General features: G+C 55.2%; 1 protein-coding gene and 1 long non-coding RNA gene across 7 annotated transcripts in view; one reads left to right on the top strand and one right to left on the bottom strand.

Moving 5' to 3' along the window:
• The window catches only part of ASS1 (argininosuccinate synthase 1), a 56490-nt gene that overhangs the window by 29922 nt on the left and 11530 nt on the right, over positions 1 to 15038 (top strand). For all 3 annotated transcript variants that reach the window (XM_003822373.5, XM_003822372.5, XM_055117575.3), the window contains 4 exons: positions 2201 to 2291; positions 5040 to 5124; positions 5709 to 5773; positions 14651 to 14782. In XM_003822373.5, the coding sequence (XP_003822421.2) occupies positions 2201 to 2291; positions 5040 to 5124; positions 5709 to 5773; positions 14651 to 14782 (373 nt within the window). The remainder of the gene's footprint in view (positions 1 to 2200; positions 2292 to 5039; positions 5125 to 5708; positions 5774 to 14650; positions 14783 to 15038) is intronic.
• LOC117974379 (uncharacterized) overlaps positions 9206 to 15038 on the bottom strand; it is a 50730-nt gene continuing 44897 nt past the window's right edge. For all 4 annotated transcript variants that reach the window (XR_008626643.1, XR_004664380.3, XR_004664381.3 and 1 more), the window contains 2 exons: positions 10600 to 10848; positions 9206 to 10091 (listed from right to left, as the gene is read on the bottom strand). This is a non-coding gene — a long non-coding RNA (uncharacterized LOC117974379). The remainder of the gene's footprint in view (positions 10092 to 10599; positions 10849 to 15038) is intronic.

The raw sequence follows: 15038 nt of genomic DNA, 5'->3' as shown, positions 1-15038 counted from the left end.
GTTGGCAGGGTGGGCCAGCGCTGATGTCTGCCTGTGGCTGTGATGCTGGCTGGCTCTGGCCACAGGCCTCACCCTGTTTCTCAGCCCAGGTTACTACAGCAGCTGGGAACCAGCATAAGGTGGCGGAAAGAGTCCCTATGTTTAGCTTCCAAAGCATGGTTTGGAGAAGCCACCTCTCAGCCTTGGCTTTCCCTGTGGTCCATAGAGGCATCAGGCTGGGGGTCCTTCAGGGCCCCTCCTACCTCCTGGAGTCTGTCTTCAGGGAAAGTTCTGGGTTCTTGTTCCTGCCCCACAAATGGGCACTGATGCAGGGATACAGCTGGCCCTGAGTCACATTGTACCTTGGAGGTGGGGTTGGAGGATCCACCATGGTCCCTGTCTTAGAAGGATCAATTGTCCTGGTTTGCCCAGGACTAAGAGGTTTCTTGGGACAAAGGACTTTCAGTGCTAAAACCAGGAGAAATCAGGGCACTTGGTCACTCTAACACAGAGCCACAGGCAAATGACCACAGGTGAGCTTCCAAGGCACTTACGTAGCCCCATCCCATGCAGAATGAGGAGGAGGCTGGGCCGAGCATGTACCCCCAGAGTGAATTTCAGCTGCCCTTTCCACCTGCAGAGCATGTTCCCGTTTGTACCAGGCCTTCCCTGACATTTTCCTGTGTGTTTTCATGTCCAATTAAAAAATATATATATACTACTTAAATTGTAAGATGGCCAAGGGCAGGTATCATTTTCCCCATTTTACAGATGAGGAAACTGAGGCTGGAGGAAGTGAAGCTTCCCCAAGGCCCCCCAGCCTGAGATCTTGATCCTGGCACGGGGTATTGCCCATCACTCTAAAATACAATGTGTATTTGGCGAGGACCTCGCGGGGCTCCTGTCCTGAGTGCCAGGGAACAAGTCCCACGTGGTCTCTGCCTGCACAGAACTCACAGTTGCAGCTCCAGTCCCTCCCGCTCAGCCTCAATTTCTTCATCTGTTGATGGGGTAAGAGCGCTTGACCTTCTTACCAAATGGGGCTGCTGAGAACTCAGACTGCAGATGGGAAGCAATACGTGAATGTGTGCAAGGTTTTTTTTTTTTTTTTTGGTGGGGGGGTGGGGGACGGAGTCTTGCTCTCTCACCCAGGCTGGAGTGCAGTGGTGCAATCTCGGCTCACTGCAACCTCCGCCTCCCAGGTTCAAGCAATTCTCCTGCCTCAGCCTCCTGAGTAGCTGGGACTACAGGCGCATGCCACCATACCCAGATAATTTCTTTTGTATTTTAGTAGAGATGGGGTTTCACCGTGTTGCCCAGGCTGGTGTCGAACTCCTGAGCTCAGGCAGTCCACCCACCTCAGCCTCCCAAAGTGCTAGGATTACAGGCGTGAGCCACCGTGCCCAGCCGTCTGCAAGGTTTTTAAAGCAAAGATGAGACAGCAGTTCCTGGATGTCAGCAGGTGAACAAGGACCCCAGGCACAGGATGCCCACAGGAGGGACCTGAGCAGTCAGGCCCAAGAGGCCTCAGTCCCCACAGTGGCAAATGTCCAAGCCACAGCCTGGGGGAGCTGGGGCCTCCGAAGGTGGGAGGGAATTTCGAGAGTTTCAGGCAACACGCAGCCCCTCCACCACTGCATCAGACGAGAGGCCCATTTTCCAACACGCCCAAGAAAAAATATACATAAAGGTTGATGTGTTTTCAAATGGGTTTTTGCTTTGCTCTTCTCTTTTCTCCCTGTGAGTATTAACCTTGGGGACCCTGGGGACGGCTCGGCTTGCCAGAGCACCTGCTGGGGTCACAGGCAGTCATTAGCTTTGCGGTCAGTGCAGAATAAACCCCAATCCCGAGCCGGCGAGAGCGTGCGTGCCGCTCCTGGGAAGCCCTCGGAACGCCGCCTTGCTCCTCCAAAGTCACACTTTTTCCTGCCTGACTTGTTCCTCTCCAGCTATTCTACCTCCAGCTGTGGGGGCGTCGAAGAAAAAGATGAGATCAAGTTGAGGGGAAAAATTGTCTGATTTCTCTAGCCCTTTGTTTCCCAGGCCCCTGGCAAGCGGGGCTGGTGCTAGGCTGAGGGCTGGGGACCGGGGGATCTGCCGGACCCCACCAGCTGGTGGGGAAATGGACAGAGGAGAGGGGTGCAGATCCCCGCGGGAGGTGGGCTGTAGGGTGTCCAGGGACTGGTATGTCATCCGCCCACCTCTTTCTGTCTTTTGTCAGAACCAAGCGCCTCCAGGTCTCTACACGAAGACCCAGGACCCAGCCAAAGCCCCCAACACCCCTGACATTCTCGAGATCGAGTTCAAAAAAGGTATGTGCCCACCTGTTGGGACTCGAAGGGGGTTGACTTTTGGGGCCCTGGCTCCTTTCCCCTCCCTGCCTGGTAACCTAGGCCCTCTTTACCCCCGCCCTGCATTCCTGGAAGCTAGAGTTCAGGCAGGGGCTTCAAGGTAACGCACAGCCCACCTCCCTGGACAGTAGGACCCATGGGCCATGGATGCCTCTAGGCTTGGGAGGAACACGCCCTCGGCTACCCATCACTCGGGTTCATGGGCACCAGGTTTGGAATGAGAGCGCTCTAGTCCCTGAACAGCCACTCAACTTTCCTGGGCCTCAGTTTCCTCAGCTGTATCTGAGGATGAAAGAGTGCCTGCTGTTTTCCTGGGGTAGAATGAGGCCTGCAAGGGAGCGTCCAGCCCTGGGCCCTGACCCCGGAAGGTGCTCAGTAAACGGTGAGTGTTGGCGAGCTGGCCTCATGGACCCCTGGGACCCCACATGGAAAGCCTTCGCCAGTCTTCATTGAGCCACTCTGGGCCTCACCCTGCTGACCCCACGTTCAAAGCTGTGGCCACTCTTGCTCCCCTCGGCAGTGGAGGCTGTCCTGATCGCTCCCTCCTTCTCACTGCTGTCAACAAGAAGCGTTTGCTGACCTGGCCTGAGTGCCTGGGTGCCTGAGCTTGGGAGAGGGCATCTCTTGGCCTGGAGGAAGGATGGAGAAGCGAGGCATGCCTGCCTGGGCTCAGAGGGAGGGCTCAGAGGGCCTGAAGGGGTACCTTTTCAGGAGGCTGGAGTGATCAGGGAGGCTTCCTGGAGGAGGTGGTGCTGGGCACAGGGGCACCCAAGGACCAGGCGGGGGGCTGGCCCATTCGTCCACAAAGTGGCTGCCCACACTGGAGCTGGGATGAGAGGGAGAGAGGCTCGTGGAGAGGCCTGGCCCGGCTCTGGCGCTCGGCTCTTACCCCGGCTACCACAGAAAGGAGGATAGGGTGGGGAAGCCTCAGGCCGGTGGGGAGGCAGAGCTGCAGATCCCCCTCTCCCCCTTGCTGGTGTGACCTTGACAGCCAGCTTCACCATGCTGGGCCTTGGGTGCACTCATCAAAAAACGGACCACAGGCATGATGCTCACAGGTGCCCAGCATGGTATGTGGAATGGGGTGTCGGAGGCTAAGTGCTTTAATAATCTGCCTCTTCTGGGCCTTTCCCAAGAGCTTGGCCAAGCCAGCGACTGTCTTCCTTGCTCCCCTTCATCTGTCCCAATCTACTGGGCGGCCAAAGAGGACCCCAAAGGCAGCCGGGCCCCCACGCCTGTTTGCAGGCACAGAGCCTCCCTTGAGGATCATCTCTGAGAAGATGGTGGGAGTGGCCCCAGCAGCACCTCCCAGCTCCCTGCACAGGGCTCCCAGGAGCCTGGAGAGCTGTGAGGGTGGGAGGCGGGTGGCAGGCTGCGGAGGGTCCTGGGCACCAGGCTCCGGCAGCCCTGCCCGAGGACCAGGGCATCTCCGCAGGCTGAGCTGGAGAAGAAACGTGACCTATTGTCATGATTTGGGGACTGTCTGGAAGAAGAAAAAAGGACCGGAGGAACCCTCCCCTCGCTAGTGCCCATTCACTCTCTAGTTAATTTATTTGAAGTTTTAATCTAATTATTAACTATTTTAAAGGCTAAGAGGCTTTCTCCAGCAGCAGCACCAACAATGTCACCTCTTCTCCCGGGCAGGCCCCATCTAAGGCCCCAGCGAAGGCCGATAATAGGACCGGGGAGGGAGAGAAAGGGAGAGGGGAGAGGCGGGGGGTGGCGAGAGGGGCTTAAGGTTCATTATTGGGCAGACTTACATTTAATAGCAATTTACAACCAAGTTATAAAACCCCTGGAAATGGGGGTTAAGAATGGCGAGGCTGACAGCGCCTTGAGTGAAGCCCCTCCAAGCGGCGCCTGGCTAATAAAGCCTCGAAAGCCGCTATTGAGGCCTGATTGGCACCCGATGGCTCGCTCCATGGTAATGAGCCGGGCAGATGGGTGGGGGATTAGCCGCCAACTTTGAACAGCTTTTCTTTGTCACTGTTTCAGCTCTCTTGTTAGCCCCAATACATTTATTGCTCATTTCACACCGCTCGAGAAAGTGCCCCTTGCTATTCAAAGTCAACCCCGAACCCACCCACTGCACCCCCGCCAACCCCTTCCCTCCTGCCCTCCTGCCACCCCGGACCCAGCTCCTCGGATTCAGGGACGCTGCCGACACCTCGCCTGCTGGAGCGGGCACCGTGTCACCCCCATCAATCAGATGGCTGCGTGTGGGTCTGGGGTACAGGGTCGGGGCGCGGGGTCCGCCTGACAGACGTGGCAGGGGGCTGTGTGTGTGTGTGTGTGTGTGAGCGAGTATGTGTGTGCTTGAGCCCAGCCACACCTCGGCCAGGCGGCCCCCGGGTGACTGGTGGGACAGAAGGTGCTCCCGGCGTAAGACAATGGTGGAGCGTGAAATTCAATTAGTTCAGGGCCTGGTTCCAATTTCACAGCCCCTAAATGCAAAAGGGGCAAAGAGAATGGGAGGGTGGGGGAGAGCGTTTTTATTGCATTTTCTCTTTCATTCTGGGGGGCTTTCTCGCCCCTTCTCTCCCTGCAGCAGGCCTCAACCTGCACAGGGCTTTTGAAGGAGTCATTTGGAGTCCATATCTGTCACATCCATTTAAGGCGTTTCGGGAGGAGGGAGAGGGTGGGGTGGCGGGTGCAGGCTCCTCCGCTGAGCCGGGCCCAGAGGCCCACTGCCCTCTCTTCCCACCCCAGGGGTCCCTGTGAAGGTGACCAACGTCAAGGATGGCACCACCCACCAGACCTCCTTGGAGCTCTTCATGTACCTGAACGAAGTCGCGTGAGTGTCTGCAGCCCTGTCCGGCCTCCTGGGAACCGCCGTCTCGGGCGAGCACAAGCCTGGACCGTTGCAGCTAATGGTTGTGGCTGAGGCTCAGGGGTGCGGAGCACAGGCCGTGTCCCTTCCCCATAGCCACAGAGTTTCCCGGACCAGGGGGACCCATTTGGCAGGAGAGGCTCCGTGGTCCTTAGCCTTGGAAGATAACAACCCCAGGGGGTCTCCTGCCTCCAAGGGATCATTAGGCCGGGGCTCTCAGGCCCTTGGCTGGGTGGGAGGCCAGGATAGAAGGAAAGGGAGCAGTAGTTAGCTGTGGTGCTAGGCAGGGCCCCAGGACACAGGGAACAGAAGGAACAATTTGAACTCACACCTGGGCAATCCCTGCTCTCTCTGGGCCTCAGTTTCCCCACCTGTCCGGTGGGCACCTGGACTAGGTGACCCAGCTCAGATGTCCTCTTGAGTCTTAGATCCTGAAATGTTGCCTAATGTGTGGCCTAAGCTGTGCCCACCCTGGGACAGCCCAGCTGGGCGGGTGACTCTGAGCCTTGCGGTAGCGCCCGAACCTAATGGACCGGTTCTTCCCACAGGGGCAAGCATGGCGTGGGCCGTATTGACATCGTGGAGAACCGCTTCATTGGAATGAAGTCCCGAGGTGAGTCTGCTCAGCCTCCCTCAGGGCCTGCCTCGGGGCCCAGCAAACCCAGAGATCCCTGAGACCCTGTCCCATTTGGACGCTACTACCCCCATGCTACGTGGGCGACCTTGGGCACGTCCTTTCACCACACCCCGTGAGACTGCAGTTTCCCTCCTGCCAAGTGGGGATCATGGGCCCTTTGCCACTGACTTTCAGGGTGTTATGAGAAGAGCTGTCCAAGGGCTGGGAGAGGCCCAGGAAGGCCTGGGGAGTCTCCGAGGAGCAGGGAGGCCAGGGCCAGGCCTGGAGGTCAGGCTGTCTTGTGTCTGGGGCGGGCAGGCCGGGTTTGGAGGCAGGCCGTGCAGGCCCGATTTCGTGGTCATTAAGGCCGCATGGAGGCCACCGGCCAGGCAGGGCGAAAATCCTGCCAGGGGTGGGCGCTGTGGCTGCACAGGCGCTGGGAGCCAGCCAGGGCCTAAGGACCTGTCCCAGCATCAGGCACGGCTCACTGGCCCTTTTTCCAGGGATGGGGCTGTGCCGCAGTTGAGGCTGTGCCGCAGTCGAGGCTGAGCTTCAGTGTGACATGCCTGCCACCTCGGCTGGCCTCTAGCCTGCCTAGCCTCGTATCCGCCTGTGGCTGGGCCCAGGAGCAGGGCAGTTGGTCCCCAAGCAGGTGCCTCTGTCTTCTCTTAGTAGCCAAAGCCCATGATTCCCTTTGTCAGCCAATCAGCATTTCATCTTGACCACAACCCTCCTCTCCAGGACTCAGTTTCCCCATTCATACACCAAGGGGATCTCAGCTCCCTGAGGGTCTGCCAGTGTGTGATAAAGCCATGCTGTGTTCTTTCTTGAGGGTCCTAAGAGGGAAAGAGCAAAGTTTCAGCAGTTGGAGCCCCTGAATTGGGCACCTGAATTTTTATACTGGTGGTGGGGTCAGGGCTTCCCGTTTTGGTAAATGTTCAGGTCTCTTTGCTTAGGGTCAATTTGAAAAGATACCACAACCAAATATCACCTGGCCACAGTATAGTCACGGCCCCATGTCTCTCAGGCTATTTTTACTAAGATTCTAAAATCCAAAGAGAGCCGATCACCCCATGTGGGCCAGAAGAAAAGGGTGGTGGTCCGGAGGGCAGGATGCCTGCTTCTGGTCTCAGGTTTGCCCTGCCTTGCCCAACAATCTTGGACTTGTCATCTATCGCTAGGCCTCAGTTTCCCCAAGTGTAATGCGGTAGGCGCTGGGAGTTGCATCACTCTGGCTCTGACCTGTCTGCGTTTCCCTGGAAGGGCATGGCAGCACGGAACGGGGGGGGCGGGCTTGCCTCGAAAGGCATGGGGGCGCGGAAGGGGAGGCGGGCTCGCCTCTTTCTTGTGGCTTTAGCTCCTTGCTTGCTGTTATTCAGGAGAAACAACCTAATTGAAGCTCTGGGAAGGCCTTGAGAACAATGTTACTAATTAGCTGCTCCTTTTTATCCTGGCTTACCTTTGTCTCTTACCTATATTAACGTGTGATTAGATGCCCGTTTGTCGCAGCCTGCCCTTGGGAGCCAGCGCGGTGTGCACCCTCCAGGGAGAGCTGGGAGGGACCTTGAGGAGCCACAGACCAGCACCCCATTTACAGATGCGGAAGCCAGGGCTGGGGAGGGGTGAGATAGAGGGCTTGCTTCAAGTCCCAGGCACTTTAGTGGCAGGACCAGGACTGCCATCTGGGCCCAGAGTGGCATGGAGTGGAGGGCTAACAGCTTAGACTGGAGTTGGACAGATCTGGGTTCAAACTCATGTATGGTGGCAGGAACTGGTACACTGGAAGTGTTCCATAAATAGCCATCAGTCCCCAGGGCATGTGGAATGGGGACAGAAGCAGCCCCCACCCTCTGGGAGCTGTCAGTGTGGCGGGGGGTGGGGTGAGTTCCAGTATTGCACCTGTCTAATTATGCCCTTGCCATGCCTGTGGCAGGCATCACCAGTCAATGCTGGCACTATCCTGTTGACTCCAGAGGTATCTCAGGGCTGCTTGCAGGCACTACCAAATGATCAGGATTGGCATACGTGATGAAAGTGTATTGCCTTCCCTATTGGAAAGATAAGGACTGGCCTGAAGTCACTGTGAAATGGCATCCTGTGGGGTGGGGCGAGTCAAGCAGAGTTGAGCAAAAATGAACTGAAGGAGGTGGTTAGTGATGAAGACCTGGACTGCACTATTCTGAATGTGGAATGGTAGCTGAGAGCATTCCAGGGAGGCTGGACCTTTTTCCCAGAATGGGGGCCTCATCCCCATAGACGGTCAAAGCCATGAGATCAACAGTCTGTTCCAACCCCCGTGGCTCCTTACCACCCACCTGGGGAAAGGTTCCTGGAGCCCAGCCTTCACTCTGCCCTGGTACTTTGTGTGTGCTGTTGGAGGCTCTCCCCAAAAGCACAGAATTTAGTCAGTGTTGTACAGGGAAGAAAATCGGGATTCTGACGGCAAGAACTTGCTGTGTGATCTTAGGCAAGTTTCTCCCTCTGGAACTCCAATTGTCAAGGGGCCAGATGAGGAGGTCGTATCATCTCCCTCTGAATGTCCTCACTCACCTATTTTCTTGCTTTGGGTTGGGGAGAGAAGAGAAAGTTGCTAGGTAATTTTAGGGTGGTGTCTTGTTTTTATTTCTCTACTCCAAATATTTCATGTGAGAAGGAAAGAGGAGAGACGGTAAATTAGGGCGCTGTGGATTCCCCCATGACAAGGTTTTTATTAAGTGTACAGTAATGAGAGAAGCTGTTAATCGTCAATTATATTGAGGGCAGAACAGAAAGATGCTATTGTCCGTATCTCGGTGTACAAGGGGAAAATGTCATTTGTATTGATTTTACAAAGCTCGTAATTGAAATTCGTTAAGGGCTGATTTTTTTCTCTGGGGGGCGGGGGTGGGTAGGGAGTTGGGCAGCGCCAGTGCCCTGGGTCTGGGGTGGCTTAGTCAGCGGCGCTCAGGGTCAGGGACAGGGGGCTGGGGAAGCCGCGGCTGGAGTAGCTTTTTCCGTATTGTGGCTGTTCACATGTCATTATCACATTATCTTTTTAACTCTGGAGGGGGGCTAATTAAGTGAAGTAAATGAAATCAGTGGGGAGGAGAAGGGGGGCAAGGCAGGCCGGAGGGAAGCCGAGGGAGGCCGGGAAGGAGCCAGCGCATGTCCCTGTGCTCAGCCTCTTTCTCTCTCTCCTCTCTGGCCCTAGACTTCTCCCGCCACTCTCCCCTCTCTGCTCTCCTCCCAGCCCTGCCCGTCTCACCTCTGCCTGCCCCCGCCTTGCTCCTCCTCCTTGCCTTCCTTTCCTCCTTCCTCTCTCCCTTTCCTCCTCTGTCTCTCCCTTTCCTCCTCCGTCTCTCCCTTTCCTCCTCCTTCCCCTCTTCCCTCCCTTGCCCTTCCCTCTTTGCACATCCTCCTCCCCATTCCCCACCCCACTCTCCCCTCCTGTCTCCCTTCCTCCTTACTCCTCCACTTTCTGGCCCAGAAGGAACAAGGGCTGTCACCCACTTGCCCAATGTGCCCACCCACCATCTGGAACATTCCAGATGGAGAATGGAGGGAGACCTGTGAAGCAAAAAGGTTTTCAGCCCCAGAGGCCCACCCAGGATGGGGCCCGCCAGGCACCAGGAGCATAGAGGATGGCTAGAGTCCCACCCTGACCGGCCTCCCATCACCATGGCAACTGCTTCTCACCTTGGCCCTGGTACCTAAGAGGGGAGCCCTTGGGCTCCAGCCAACCCCTATGCCCCACCTCTTCCAAATCACTTCTTCTACTTTCCCAAAGGACCAGAGCCTTTAGTCCAGGTGCCCTCACCTCCAGCCCAGGCCCCAGCTGAGCTGGCGGATCCCACTCAATTCTGCAAAATTGCTCATTCCGGCTAACCTGGCAGCCTCAGGGACAGACGAGAAGAATTTGAGCCACAGTAGCTGTTTGGTTCCCACCTCTTTCTGCTTGGTCCACTCTCCCCCCAGCCACCCCTGGCCACCCCTAGATCCTTGCCCGTCTCCCCACTCCCCGCTGCACCCTTCTTGGCAGTAATTATGGTGTGATTGAAGCTGCTCCACAGAGAACTGCTGACACCTCTGTCTTTTTCCTGTAAACACGGGGAGATGAAAATAGACACTTGGAGCTGCTGTGTGTGTCACTCCAAAGATGTCCGTTGTCTCTTCCACGGCAACACAGAGGCTCAGCTGTCATTTCCTCCTTCTCTCTGCACAGTGGTTTGTATGCTGACTGTCAAAAGCCCCAAATTCATAGTCTTTTAGCATCAGGTTTCTGTCACTGTTTTTTTTTCCAGAAGAAACACACAGAAATCATCTGTACCCCCTACCCCTGTGGAGAGGAGAGGGAAGAGCTTTAAACGCACGCACACACACACACACACACACACGCGCGCACATGCGTCAGCAGCAACCTAAAAACAAGTTTTTTGATCCGTCACAATTAACACCTTCGAAGAAAAGGAGCAGGAATATTAATTGCACTGGTGTGTTTTGTGGCTGCAGCCTTTCCCCTTGCCCATGAGCCCTCCGGAGGCTGCCTGGGAGGGTGGCAGCCAGGAAGCCAGTGCTGGGGGCTCAGGAAGAGGAGGGTTCTGCCTGGCCTCTGCCCACCAGACATTCTCTGCTCCCGGTGGCACGGGCCTCATTTTCCTGGGGACACCTGTGATGGGCCAGTAGCTGGAGGACCTTGGACAAGTCACAGCTCTTCCTCGAGCCCTGAACCCCACCTGTGCCCTCCCCTCTCTGGACTGATGGGAGGCGATGCTGTGGCCTCGAATGTTCTCGAGACAAGACCATCAGTAAGTAGGGCACACCTGGAGGACGCTCTGAACACTTACCTTTGAGGTGGGTCCCAAAGGAAGTTGGAATGTCAGAGCAGCAGGAACTTGCAGCCTTCTTGTTTTCCAGATGGGTTGCCTGGGTCTAAGAGAGGGGGCTGAGACCGGCCAAAGTCACACAGCAAAGCCAAGCTGGGCACCTTCTGTAAAGGCCAAGCTGGGCACTTTCTGTAAAGCATGGTTGTAGGACTCCTGGTACCCAGCTCCAGCCCTGCAAATGTAGTTTGGACTGCCCTACAGTTGGCCGAGCTGAGGACAGAAAAGCAGGGAGGCGGGCCTGGGTGTCTAGGAGTTGAAAATGAGGAGGGCTCCTGCTACCGGCCTACCCAGGATGGCGCTATTACGACTCTGTGGCCAGTGTAAGGATGGGCTTTGCAAGTTTCTGGAATTTTCCAAAATGTACCCAAACTAATCACTAGAAGGCCTGTTTCCAACCCAATATGTATCAAGTTCTAGCATGTGCCAGGATGGAGAACCAGCAGGACTTTGTCAGTGTTGTGCTCTAGGGAAATTGCTTTATTTCTGGTAATAAGGTTTCTAGGCTGATTGAAAATTTGCTCCCCGAACTTTATCGTTATATCTGCCATTTTGGAGACAGAGATTTCCTGTTTCTGCACACACTGGTCTTTCTGGACACACTGCTGAACCATTCCCCTTTCTGGTGGCTTTTTTGGCGCTGTCATGTTTGTTTGCGGTCATCATGTTTTGTTTTGTTTCTCTTTCAGACAGGGTCTTGCTCTGTCACCGAGGCTGTAGTGCAGTCGTACGATCATGACTCACTGCAGCCTCAACCTCCTGGGCCCCAGCAATCCTCCCACCTAGCATACACCACCATACCCAGCTAATTTACCATTTTTTTGTAGAGACGGGGTCTCCCTATATTGCCTGGGTTGGTCTTGAACTCCTGGGCTGAAACGATCCTCCCACCTTGGCGTAGTAGCTAGGACCACGGGCACATGCCACCACACCCAGCTAATTTTTAAAATTTTTTGGTAGAGATGGGGTCTCACTATGTTGCCCAGGCTGGTCTTGGACTCAGCTCAAGCAGTCCTCCCTCCTTGGCCTCCCAAAGTTCTGGGATTACAGGTGTGAGCCCCCGCATACCTGGCCTGTGCTAAGTTCTATGTCCCTGTTCTCCAGGCTGTCTATAATGACTTTTCTCAGTCATTCCTCTGTTTCTGCCGCCATCAGCCTTTTTACCCCTTCCTGGTTTGTGGCTCTGAGCTGCTCTGCAGAAAATGATGACGGACCCATTTGAACTGTTTTACAAGAGTCACAGTGAGGCCTGAGGAACTCCCGAGGGATTTGAGGGCTTGGACCTCTGCATAAACTTGGAGAGAGGCCATTTCCTAATCAGAGGTCACAACTAGATTCAGACGGTGGACATGCCGAAGGCTGCATCCCCCACCAATGAAGCAGGATGGGCTCTTTCACAGCACACGATACTCATATTTGCACCTGGTTGCTCTGAGGGGCTTTCACAAGCATGTCACCTGACACCAGTATATCAGGGGTTTACAGATGAGAGAACCAAGCCCCCAGAGAGGTTCCCTTCTGCCCAGGAACACGGAGCCATGGTGAGAACCAAGCTTTTCCTCCACAGCAACAGCCTGGACTTGGGCTTTTTCTCTCACGCTCTGGTTAGCAGTTGATCACTTTGCCAAAGGCCCTTCGAGGCCATCTGGAGCTGAGATGGGAGACCCCGGTGCCGGGCCCATTCCCCCTCCAGTTGGCTGGGTGGTATTAGGCAAGCCACCCCCCTCCCCAGGCCTCAGGTTCTCATTTGTAAAACTGGTGTGTGGGACTAGATTTAAGGTGAGTCCAGAGTTTGCAGAGGGGCCTCTGTTCCTCCCAGCACAACCTCTGCCATCTCTTCTATATGCTGGGCTTCTGCCGCAGGCTGTTTGAATATTAGGTTGGCAGCTAACAGTCGGGAGAACACGGTACCGGATTGATCCTAATGCAAGCTCTGACATTTCCGTGATTCTAAGACTTAAAGATCAAAGACTGGAGGAGTTCTCCAAGGAGGAAACTTCTGGTTAGTGCACGAGGGCTCAGCAGACTCAGCCTCCCCAGATCCCCGGTGGGCTTCAGAGTCAAAACCAATATCCTTCATGGTTTTTTTTTTTTTTTAAATTTAAAACTGTGGTAAAATACATGTAACATAAAATGAACCATTTTAAAATGTGTAAGCGTGCCGCTTAACGGCATTAGGTCCTTTCCCAGGGCTGTGCCACTGTGACTACCGTCCACCTCCAGAACATTTTCTTTTTGCAAAGCTGAGACTCTGGCCCCATGAAACACTCCCCATTTTCCCTACCCCGTCCCCTGGCAGCCACCATTTCTGGCTGTATGATTTTGATGACTCGAGGGACCTCGCATGAGTGGAACATACAGTGTTTGTTTTTGTGCCTGGCCTTTGTCACTTAGCGTCACGGCCTTATGTTGATGCTGTGGCATGTGTCAGGATTTCCTTCCTTTTTTTTTTTTAGACAGAGTCTTGCTTTGTCACCCAGGCTGGAGTGCAGTGGTGTGAAATCAGCTCACTGCAACCTCTGCCTCCCAGGCTCCAGTGATCCTCCTGCCTCAGCCTCCCAAGTAGCTGGGGCTACAGGCATGTACCACCATGCCCGGCTAAATTTTTTTGTTATTTTTAGTAGAGACGGGGTTTCACCATGTTGGCCAGGCTGGTCTTGAACTCCTGACCTGAGGTGATCCACCTGCCTCGGCCTCCCAAAGTGCTAGAATTATTACAGTCATGAGCCACTGTGCCCAGCCCCCTTCCTTCTTAAGGCTGAATAATATTCCATCGTATGGATGGACTGCATTTTGCTTCTTCACTCATCCCTCGATGGACACCTGGGTTGCTTCCGCCTCTTGGCTATTGTGATTAATGCTGCTATGAACATGAGTGTACAAATCCTTTCTGGGTTTTTTTTAAGCAGCCACTGTAGAAAGATGTTAGTAAATTCCCAGGATAACTGAGAACCTGCCCCTTTAGTGATGTAACGTATGGTGGAAGAAAGGAAGCTCTCGCGGTAGAATCCATGGAGATGGGGGAGCTATGGCCCCTGCTCCACCCAGACAGCAGCTGCAGGGCAGGCTTGCCCAAGGCCAGCTCTGAAGTTGATGCGAAAGGTCGCACTCCTGGGGCAAGAGGGGGCCTGGGCTGTGTGCTGTGGGCGGTCCTGCCTCTTGGTGCCCCACTGTCCTCCAATGCAGTAGGACCTTCCCCCAGACCCAGCTCAGCCCAAGACCAGGCATTTCTGTGTCACTCGGAGATCATCTGTTCCAAGCAGGTTGTTTTCCAAATGGAGGGACTGGGCCTGAGGTCACAAGAGGGGACTTGAGCAATCCCCTCTCCCCTGACCTTCCAGGGTTGGGCCTCCACGGCCAGGTGACTTACAGGGCAGCAGACAGCACTGGTGAGGGACTCGGGGGCCTACATTCAGTTCCCAGCTCCACCTAGAGCAAGTCCCTTCTCCTCTTGAGCTCAGTTTCCCCATCTGTATGGTGCGGTCAGCCTAGGTGATTGCCCAAGCCCTCTGCCACCCCAGTGGCCTCTGGAGAGACCTGGCCGCAGGGGCCCCATGGGCTGAAGGTGGCATGTGTGTACACATGTGTACATGTATGTGCACAGCTGTCCCCCTCCCCTGGCTCCCTGGTGGAAGGGAGGAAGGGATATTTGGGGCTCTGGGCTCTACCGTAGTCGCTTTAATTACAGGCTTTCAACCTCGGGCCGGTGGGCACGCATGGGGAGGGAGGGGTTGCTGCTCCGAAACCCTGTCATTTTCTAGCGTCTGAGGGCCCCTTCAAAGGGGGCATCTAGACATTTTCTCCACAAGCCGCAGAGTGGACTGTCGTGGCCCCAGCATGAACATAATGACAGATGCATTTTGCGGCAAGCTGGGAGTGAATGGGTCCGGCCGGCTTGTCTCCTGTCAGACGACTCATTATTATTATTATTTTTTTTGTGTCATTTGCTGACAGTTTGGGTTTCATGCGTTTCTCTCTTTTTTCTCCTTTTCCCCCTGCCTGGAAAAATGGCTAGGTATCTACGAGACCCCAGCAGGCACCATCCTTTACCATGCTCATTTAGACATCGAGGCCTTCACCATGGACCGGGAAGTGCGCAAAATCAAACAAGGCCTGGGCTTGAAATTTGCTGAGCTGGTGTATACCGGTGCGTAAGACTCTACGGCTGCCCCCTCTAACCACCTCACAAGGGATCCCAAAGTACCATCAGGCTCTCGGGCCTGGCCCTCCCCTCCGTATCAGCACCTTCCTCCCCTGCCGCCCACTGCCATCCTCATGTGAGACCCCAAAAGGTGCAGGCCAAAGGGGGTTGAGGGAAAGTGCAGGGCATGAGGGAGCAAGGGGATGCTAGAACCTGCCTTGCCATGGGGTGTGTCCAGGGAGATGCACCGGCTTCCCAAGGT

Source organism: Pan paniscus, chromosome 11 (assembly GCF_029289425.2).
Source record: "Pan paniscus chromosome 11, NHGRI_mPanPan1-v2.0_pri, whole genome shotgun sequence".
NCBI lineage: Eukaryota > Metazoa > Chordata > Mammalia > Primates > Hominidae > Pan > Pan paniscus.
This window is presented reverse-complemented; position numbering and strand designations above follow the sequence as displayed.